This window comes from Leiobunum rupestre, chromosome 4, assembly GCF_980474605.1.
Source record: "Leiobunum rupestre chromosome 4, qqLeiRupe1.1.hap1, whole genome shotgun sequence".
NCBI lineage: Eukaryota > Metazoa > Arthropoda > Arachnida > Opiliones > Sclerosomatidae > Leiobunum > Leiobunum rupestre.
Genome location: NC_143387.1, coordinates 64,358,210 through 64,367,424, shown reverse-complemented (window position 1 = coordinate 64,367,424; position 9,215 = coordinate 64,358,210). Strand labels below are relative to the sequence as shown.

Here is a 9,215-nt window from a genome sequence, read left to right as displayed (position 1 = left end):
AAAATTCCCGCCTTGATCGTCTCGATATAAAGGTTGGAAATCGCGCCATCTACTGAGTGTTTCGCGAGCGTGTAAAAAATGTTCGCCGCCCCCTGTAGAAAAACGATTTCTAGGCCTTCTCTTAATCCAGGGGGCAATGGTAGAGCTAATTGGGCGACGACATTATCGGCATTTGAGATTCGATGACGTCAAATATGACATCAAATATGACGTCAAATAAGACGTAGGGTACGGATGACGCAATATCTGTGAAACAAACCGTTAGTGAAGAAATAGAGCTAGTGGCATACTTATGAGTAATTATGTTACATATGGTTAGAGGTTAAAAGTTATATATTTGTTTTTTTTAAGATGGTGACCGGTGGTGAGATCATCAATATAGGACTCATTTTTCTTATTTATTTAATAATAATAATAATCAGCTAGGCTAATACAGAAGACACCACCTTAGGTCTAAGTCATCAAGCAACTTTTATAGTCATTAAATAGCATTTAACAATTGGATATTCGTTATTAAAAGTTTGCCACATCATCCACATGTGATGATGTTCAAAACCCGTTATGTTTTCGTGAAACGAAATTTAAGCAGACGAATTTTATATATAAGCTAGATTACTCCCTCTACACCTCCTTTCGAGGAGGAGTAAAAAGTGTATCGTTTGAGCTCTGGAACAAGCGAACAAAATTCGGGACAGGGTAAATCTTACCCCGAGAACAGGCGAATAAAACGTTTTAGAGTAAAAACAGTTTACACTTTTTGTCCTGGGACAGGCGAAAAAAACCACCTAATGTGAGCTTTCCCATTGACGTTTTTTACGAAGCGTTCATAGAAATCTTATAGGTAACTAGAATGCTGCCGTGTAACTGGCAAATGGGCCAAACGCCGTGGCAGACGATAGCCAGATCTCAGCCAATCAGAGCTCAAAGAGTGGTTCTGCCAAGAATTTAATGTCACCAGAGAGAATGACGTCACCTATCTCCCGGTATAGTAGCGGATCCAAGGAGGATTATTATCCTCCTTGGCGGAACCACTCTACGGCCTCTCATTGGCTGAAGGTTCAAGGCGAACTGGCGTCAAGCTCGGCAGTAGGCGGCAGCATTCTAGTTACCTATGAGATTTCTATGGAAGCGTTTACCCTTTTCCGGCACGTGACCTCAGAAAAATCGGGCTCCATCGGTTTGCGGTAAGGCGCAAACCATGGAGCGAATTTTTTCTGAGTTCCAGCGGGAAGTGGGTAAACGCTATCGGCAACGCGCGAGAGATTGATTTCGAATCTAGGGTACGAGTTTAAATTATCTTTGATGGAGCTATATTTTCTAAGCTCGAAGCATTAAAAGGGTTCGAGTGGGGAAAATATGCGAGCGGGAGGAGCAAAGGAACTCTGAAGCTGATGGCAGATTAACAAGGGAGCCCTGAGTGCTAACAATGAAGCGACTTTACCCTATCTGTTCAGAGCGAGTTCTCACGGGGAGCAAAATTATCCTGAAGAACTTTTCACACGACAAGAATTACTTCTTAAAATTTTGACGCACCCCTGATGTGTGTCAAAATACTACAAATTCTCAGGAACTACTTTTTTAGCCAATCAAAAAGAAGATACTGGGAGAATTATCTCATTCTGACATAGATTTTTCTTTCCTCTCAAGTTTGCGTTTAATTGTTAAGAATTCTGCACTTGAGAAATTGCCTCAGAATATCGAGGCGCTCCTCGTCTTCCACTTCTCCCTGAACAAGGTGTGCTGCGTGCAGAACACTTCTACAGGCGGCCCATAGAAAAAGCATTAATTGGCCAAATCCTGGGAGGTTTCTTTCACATCTGTACAAAGGTCAATGTCAGCTTACGGAGACTACAGACGCGGTAGTAAAAGTACTTCCGGAATTATTTATTTATTACTTCAGAAAATGAGCGTAAGCCTAAGCTCAAATTAAAACGCATTTTAATTTAAAATGTTGGTAAATATATGGAAGATTCGTGAAATATTGAGAAGCCTTTGCATGATTATTGGCTATGGGTTTTGAAGACATAATCGCGCCTGCCTCTAGTCAAACAAGTTCCCCGATGGGTATCGCCTTTACAGAAATTCCGATCTCGGAGAAAAAGAAAGCTCCAAAAAGAATTCTCCATTTTAGGTAATAAAATAAAAGAAAGCTATTTAAATTTAACGGAAAATTCATAATACTTGGAAAATTAAAGTGACGGAGTTCTTGAAGAATATTCTTCAGATGAGGAAGAAGATGCATTGGATAATATTCAAAGTACAACAACAACTGTCGCAGACCCTGTAATATTTAAATAGGCTTATATATATATATTAGTATTAATTTAATGTTTTCATGCAAGAAACACATGACCTGGGCTCCTTATTTATGGTATCTCGCTTTAACAATGGGAAGCAAAACTTTGGCTGGTAGGTCTTTGTAATTTTTGTTGCCTTTTTACATTTTTATTAAACTTTCAAAAAATATTATTTTAGTTTGTGACTATCTTGGTGAAAATTTGGCCCACTTCTTCGGTATAACAACACCCAAATACCAATATGAAATTGAGGAATACCAACGCATGCTGCAAGAAGTAAAATCAAACCAATTTTATGTAATTCTTTCTTCATAACCTATTTAAAATCTTAGGAAGAAGAAGAAAAAGAGAAGGCGGATGAAGAAGTCAGATCAGGCTGGGTAACCACATCGCTACCTAGTACATCTACTAGTTCCCTTAGCACTCCCGTACAAAATATAAAAAGGATAGAAGTGGAACCTTCATCTTTAAGTCTGAATTTGAGTCCGCCTTCAGTTGCATTCCCAAATTCCCCACCTTCCTCCTCAAAAGAATGGGAAAGATTTTGAAACAAAAACATTACCATCTTAATACATAATTAATTAATTATTCATAGATGTGAAAAATATGCATTCTTCTCGTAATTGCCACACATTTAAATTTTTTTTAAATACGGAGCAGCAACAGCTTTTTATATTTCAAAAAGATTGTAGTTTTGTTGAAAAATAAAACCTGTAATTTGTATTCTATGGTGTTTAAGATATTCAAATAAATATTTTAAATTTCAAAACAAAACTATATTTGTTGTTTCTGTACAAGCAGTTATTTACCCAATAATGTAAACACTCCCAGATCATACGTATAAGAAATTGACACTTAAGTACTTATATATAATTATATATTAAAATAATTTCTTTTTTTTTGCCTAAATCGTTTGTAATTTCAATATGTCCATCACTTAACAAATGTTTTTACAAAATGAGAGCTATTTTAATTTTCATTAAATATCCTGACTAGTGTTTGGTACTTCATCAATTTTATGAAAGCCCCTGACAGGTCGATCATCAAAGGAGACTCTTCGTCCTGGATCGGACATTTGATGCAACAAACCAGTTACGCCACTCGCTTTAGCATTTCTCAGGTATTCGTCAAATGCTTCATTGGTTTTTTCAATCGTAGAGAATGAAGCGGGTTCGTTCAAACCCAAACTGTTAATGCTAACGGTGCTGTTATTAAAAATAGGTTTCGGTTCCATCGTCTCTTGCAGTATTTCAGCTTGAGCCGATATGTCTTGCAGACTTGATGATAAGCTAACGTTTGGAGAGTGGGGTACGCTTTTAGTTTCATTCACTTTAGCTGCGCGTAAGTCTTCCATACTTTTAAACGCAAAAACCAAATGAAAAAATGAAAAATAATAAGGATAAAAAGAAGCGATATAGTTTGACCTCGGAAGTTAGTTTTTTTTACCTATGATGACGACTGGGGGGTAAACTGCTAGTTTGTCTGGGCTGCGGAATTTTTTCCTTCAGTAGTTGTCGATGTTCGTCAATGAAATCACAAGCCTTTCCCAACAGGATTACGTTAATTAAGATTTTGAAGGCTATAAGACTAAAAAAAAAAATTGATCAGACACACAAATTTCCAAATATATTTAAAGTCTTACCACATATAAAACAAAATCAGCGAAATGACTCCCCCAAACCCACTGATAGTCACTGAACCAAACATAACTCGGAAAAAAAGGGCTCCCAAAGGTAAAGGGATGAAAGCCATCCTTCGAGATACCAAATCAGAATGATCTGAATACGCCTTGAATATATATATATATATAACTTATTAGATAATGTTAGATTTAGCGTTTAACAATATAAAATGTACATTTTTCAGTTTGGTGCTGGCTAAATCATAAGCAAGGCTTACGGTGTAATCCCGATAAACCTTAAAATAATGTAAATATTAAAAAAAAAATGATATTAAGATATTTAATTTGGTCATACCTCATATGAGATTTCGTTGAATCTGGTTATAAATGCGTGCTTTACCCAGTCAACGAGCATTTCAGCTACCAATACCAATATTATATCGGGTATAAGAACCCAAAAGTGATCTATAAAAAATTATTTTAGTCATAAAAAAATTAACCTTGAATGAATTGAGGCAATACCTTCGGTCCAATTGTACTCTTTCATAGTCTGAATGACCACAATCAACAAAAGAACAAGATAATGAAATCGTTCTCGGACATCACTGCATGACATTTGAAAGAGATTGTTTTTTCCAAATTTCTTGAACACCATTCCTTTCAATTCTACAAACTATTGAAAAATAAGTTACAAGGCGATTTAAAATTAAAATCTGAAGTAAGATAAATTACGTTATTTGACATCATTATAGTTAACAAAGCTTTGTTTTGTGAATTGATAGCTACATTTAATGTAGTAGCTTGAAATAACACAAGCAGCGTGTGTAAAACTGAAAATTTTAGTTGAGGAAAATTTTGCTATGGCTTGTGTTACTCTCAATAATTCACGTTAAAAGGATACAGACATAGCAAATAGCCATCATAAGATGAGGAATTAAGCCCAAGTGCTCGCGTTTCCTGCCTCTAGGTTCAGTAGCTGTCCAAAATAGAGCGTCTAAAATATCTTGACCAAATGATGAGAAGAGTCGATCTGCTATCTGTAAAAATTAGCGAATCATATTATGAAACTAGTATTTTGGGGAAAATTATCAAGTATACCACACTTGCCTCTAGCATGTTGAAAAATATATACAGCTTAATCACGGATTGGCTCTTCACAATGTGATAAAGCATGGAACTGTCCACGCTACTCATCATTATACTAACTACTATGAGAATAATACCTTTCAATAAATCACAGATTTCTGCTGGTTGCAAGATTTTGCGGGCCGAATGACAGGGTGATATGTTAAAACTGCTTTGAGAAAATCATATAATTCGTTACATCATTTATATAACCTGACATGAGATTATTCACTGTATTGTTAAAAGCATTACCTGAAGAGGAATTTGCACGATCGAGTTATAAGAAACCAAATCGAGAGCATGAAACGCAATGGTAAGAAAGTAAATACAAATAGAAAAGCATCGGCGCATTGAAAAAATCCATAGAGAACAAACTAAGGAATATACAGAGATGTATAATATATCGCTGAATATTTAAGTAATGTAAAAAACCATAAATTACCTTCTCAAGTTCTCTGGGTATTTTCATAAATACGTAAAATTTCTCTCTTCTTTCAGCGTATCTTTGTTCATCATTCTCTAACATATAACCCCTCCTCAATTCCCCATAAATATAATCGAAAAGGGAAACTTCTGAAAGTAAATAGGTCATAAGGTTAAATAATACCAATAAAATGTTAATCATACTCGAGTGTGACGTTGGTGATGAAGATGAGGTTGAATCCAACCTTTTCTTCTTGTTCGTTTCATTATTTGTGGCATCTAAATTTGGTTTCGGATTTTTTCCAGTGAATTTTATTTCGTTTTCATTTGTCCTCAATGGTAAATTTAACTTGTTTTTAAGTGGGCTATACTTTAAGCCTTGGTTGATTAGTTTTTCCGACAATTCACCTTCGCAGAGGGATTGTTTAACAATAGCTTCCGTCACAGCTTCGGCCACATTCTTTTCCGGTTTTTTAGTTTCGATATTTTCCACAGAAGACATAACTAATATCGGAAGTAAATATTAGAAAATTCGTTTATGACACACATAGCTAGATTGCTAGAAACGAACGAAAACCATAACCCTGACAAGTCACAAGCAGACGATAATTATTATGATTTTTAAGTCGGCCAATCTAGCCAATCAGAAAATGGATTCATTGCTTGATCGAGTCGCACGTTTTTTGAAGTGCCAATGGACGCTTCAATAAAAGATACTCGGTTTCTACTCCCCTCTCCAAATTCATCTGGGAAGAAGCTATTTCCGGTCGGTCGGTTAAACGGTTAGAATGGCTAGCCAAAAAGTCATATTTAAGCCAATTAGACACGCGTTTTTGCCCTCATGAGAATTTTGCGTCAGATAAGAAACGCGTCGGCTCACGTGTATAAGGAACATACTAATGTTAATTTTCGATAATTTATTTTAAGGTAAAATATATAATGTTACTAAAACTAAGTATAAGAAGGTAATATTATTATTATTATCATCCTCTTATAGTATAAATAATTAAAATTATATGTAATATTTTTATAATACCGGGCAATTTTAAAGCTTCTCATGGAGGCAGAGTTAATTCATTTCGTATAAAATTATCTTTTGGAAAAAGATGAAAACTCATTCCTTTAGAACTAAACATATTACATTTGCAATACGGTATGCAACAAGTGTTTCCTTTGAACCAGGTAACGTTTTTGGCATGTTAAGGCTTAGCAAACAAGTTGGCAAGCCAAAATATACCTCTCCTCGGAAGAATTGTCCCTAGCGGTATTAATTTTTCGAGATGACTTTTAAAGATATATCTCCGCAATTCCGAGTTATTTACTAAAAACGTAATCCCGGTTCAATCCCGCCCGGTATAAAATTTTAATTATAATTAAAATAATTAAGACGAAACAACCGCCTTACAAGGATAGCCTGCAGAAATTACGCATTTAGGCTAGCTGTCACCTCCGTATTCACTCCCTTTGAAATATTTTATCTAGACCTTTATATACGTTTCCTATATCTATGGCTGGAAACTTTCTCGAACGTAACATCGGTTTTTACCTCTCCGAGGGGACAAAGTCCCCTAGGAGGGGTTTTACAATCATCGTGTCTGTGTGTGTCTGTGTGTCTGTATGCGAATGCGTTACCGGGGGCAAATTCCAAAACGCGTTACCGGGGGCAAAGTCCAATAGTCGTGAAATCGTTGTTAAAGGTTGCCAAAACCACCTTCTGACGGTGAGCGCTAACGGGTAAAGTTGCGGTTGCATAGGGTGCTATTTAATCGTTTTTTTCGTTAACGCTCGCCGTCGTTTCGGTTTCGGCTCAGTTGTAATGGGAATTTGTTGCAATGTTTATGTGTAGTGTAGGAATGATGAGTTTGTTTGTTAAGGCGGTTGTGAGTGTTGAGTTTGTGTAAAGGCGGTTGTGAGTGTTGAGTTTGTGTAATGGCGGTTGTGAGTGTTGAATTTGCATATGCGTCTTTGCTCTCCAACTTCTTCTTATTGACTTTTTGGGACGGACCGAGTGCTGAGGGTTACGATAAACGTCTCAACGTCCAAATGGCAGGGTTTCCACCAATTGTTTACGGTATTCGTCTTAGTATTAATTTGCGATCGCATCAGGCAGGATTTGAACCCGAGACCTCCTGTTTGACAGGCGGACGTTCTACCACAGAACCAACGACACTTATTACGCTTAATCGAAAATTAGACCCCAGCTTTATCGGAAGCGTTAATTACAAATTAACAGAGTATTAAATTTTGGTTGTTACTAAATAGAACGAAATTTCGTGTTCCATTTAAATTATTGCATAGAAGTAATTCTAATGTAGCGTATTCTCTGTTGACTAAAAACGAAAGTGCCGCCCAGGTTTCGAACCCGAGCCCTCCTCCGTGACAGGCGATTGTTCTACAACAGAACCACCGATACATGTTACTCTTCTTAGAAAATTATAAACTCAGCTTCTCGGAAGAGTATATTAATGGTTTTTAAAGTCTACATTTTTTACGTATGAAATTTTAAAGGTGAAATCTTGTTTCGGATACGCTTTTTTGTTGTGTTTTTTAACTGATCCCGATTACGTTCTTTTTTGTCTAATCTTTATTTCATTATAATAACGTGAAAAATCGTATTTGTGAATGGTAAGGTGTTGCGCTTCTTGATATTATATTTTCTATTGCTTGATTTCTAAATATTTGAACTAATTTATTGCTTGACTGTGTTATAATATTTTTCTATGAATTATTTTGATTCTGAAGTCTGATTGCTTGACTGCGTTATAATATTTTTCTATGAGTTTTGTTTCTGAAGTCTGATTGATTGGGTTGTTATTGTGTATTTTTTTATTCGTTATTTTTATTTTTTGATACTCTAATATTTTAAACTGGATATAGTATAACGTTAATTCTGCGTATTTCGAATGTGCGTGATGTGGAGGGTATTTTTACGTTTTATTAGGATCAGTTTTTTTAATTTTAAATATCTTTCGTTTTATTTGTATTTTATTTAGTTTTTTCAGTCGTATATTTTTATCGAGTTGTATACATCGTGCGCTTACACTTATGTTGGTCTGGTTTTTAACTGGGTCGTCATTACTGCGTTATTTATTTTAAACGTTTTCTCGACTGATTAAGTTGTTTAATTTGAAATAAAATGAGCGTTAAAGATACGGCAAGTATTTCGTAAGCGAGAAAAATACAAATACCCTCTGTAGATATTTCTTTCATTAAAATTGGCTTCGTATTATATTTAAATGATAAACTTGTACCGTAAATAGGGTTAAATTCAATTGTGCATTGTTTTAGTACGTCTAACTCGCTGTTGTAACTACTTAATTTATAATATTCTGAATAAATTATACTCGGTTGTTTCGTCTTAATTATTTTAATTATAATTAAAATTTTATACCGGGCGGGATTGAACCGGGATTACGTTTTTATTAAATAACTCGGAATTGCGGAGATATATCTTTAAAAGTCATCTCGAAAAATTAATACCGCTAGGGACAATTCTTCCGAGGAGAGGTATATTTTGGCTTGCCAACTTGTTTGCTAAGCCTTAACATGCCAAAAACGTTACCTGGTTCAAAGGAAACACTTGTTGCATACCGTATTGCAAATGTAATATGTTTAGTTCTAAAGGAATGAGTTTTCATCTTTTTCCAAAAGATAATTTTATACGAAATGAATTAACTCTGCCTCCATGAGAAGCTTTAAAATTGCCCGGTATTATAAAAATATTACATATAATTTTAATTATTTATACT

General features: G+C 35.3%; 2 protein-coding genes across 5 annotated transcripts; one reads left to right on the top strand and one right to left on the bottom strand.

The window, feature by feature from the left end:
• The first annotated feature begins 1,690 nt into the window (after positions 1-1,690).
• LOC149948741 (protein FAM177A) lies at positions 1,691-3,043 on the top strand. 2 transcript variants are annotated; one of them, XM_090173855.1, is made up of 6 exons: positions 1,691-1,871; positions 1,958-2,131; positions 2,196-2,283; positions 2,343-2,409; positions 2,476-2,573; positions 2,630-3,043. In XM_090173855.1, exons 2-6 carry the CDS (start codon positions 2,010-2,012, stop codon positions 2,843-2,845), a joined length of 591 nt encoding a protein of 196 aa, XP_090029981.1. In that variant the 5' UTR covers positions 1,691-1,871; positions 1,958-2,009; the 3' UTR covers positions 2,846-3,043. The 2 variants fall into 2 exon arrangements, with proteins under 2 accessions (XP_090029981.1, XP_090029980.1); XM_090173854.1 differs by having other exon boundaries at positions 1,691-2,131.
• LOC149948740 (transmembrane anterior posterior transformation protein 1 homolog) lies at positions 3,027-6,062 on the bottom strand. 3 transcript variants are annotated; one of them, XM_090173851.1, is made up of 12 exons: positions 5,671-6,062; positions 5,486-5,616; positions 5,296-5,417; positions 5,017-5,215; positions 4,820-4,955; positions 4,651-4,748; positions 4,441-4,591; positions 4,274-4,383; positions 4,155-4,214; positions 3,940-4,085; positions 3,744-3,884; positions 3,027-3,652 (listed from the first exon to the last, which is right to left on the bottom strand). In XM_090173851.1, the coding sequence occupies exons 1-12, from the start codon at positions 5,966-5,968 to the stop codon at positions 3,277-3,279; spliced, it is 1,968 nt and encodes a 655-aa protein (XP_090029977.1). In that variant the 5' UTR covers positions 5,969-6,062; the 3' UTR covers positions 3,027-3,276. The 3 variants fall into 3 exon arrangements, with proteins under 3 accessions (XP_090029977.1, XP_090029978.1, XP_090029979.1); XM_090173852.1 differs by having other exon boundaries at positions 5,017-5,212; XM_090173853.1 differs by having other exon boundaries at positions 3,029-3,652; positions 4,820-4,951; positions 5,022-5,215.
• Between the last annotated feature and the right edge of the window lie 3,153 nt (positions 6,063-9,215).

Excerpts from the sequence above, each read along its gene's own strand:
- LOC149948741 (XM_090173855.1), top strand. The coding sequence starts at position 2,010 with ATGGGTTTTGAAGACATAATCGCGCCTGCCTCTAGTCAAACAAGTTCC. Across the intron at positions 2,284-2,342 it reads CAACAACTGTCGCAGACCCT|AAACACATGACCTGGGCTCC; the intron begins GTAATATTTAAA and ends TTTTCATGCAAG. Across the intron at positions 2,574-2,629 it reads ACCAACGCATGCTGCAAGAA|GAAGAAGAAGAAAAAGAGAA; the intron begins GTAAAATCAAAC and ends TTAAAATCTTAG.
- LOC149948740 (XM_090173851.1), bottom strand. The coding sequence starts at position 5,968 with ATGTCTTCTGTGGAAAATATCGAAACTAAAAAACCGGAAAAGAATGTG. Across the intron at positions 5,418-5,485 it reads TACCCAGAGAACTTGAGAAG|TTTGTTCTCTATGGATTTTT; the intron begins GTAATTTATGGT and ends TATATTCCTTAG. Across the intron at positions 4,086-4,154 it reads CCAGCACCAAACTGAAAAAT|GCGTATTCAGATCATTCTGA; the intron begins GTACATTTTATA and ends TATATATTCAAG.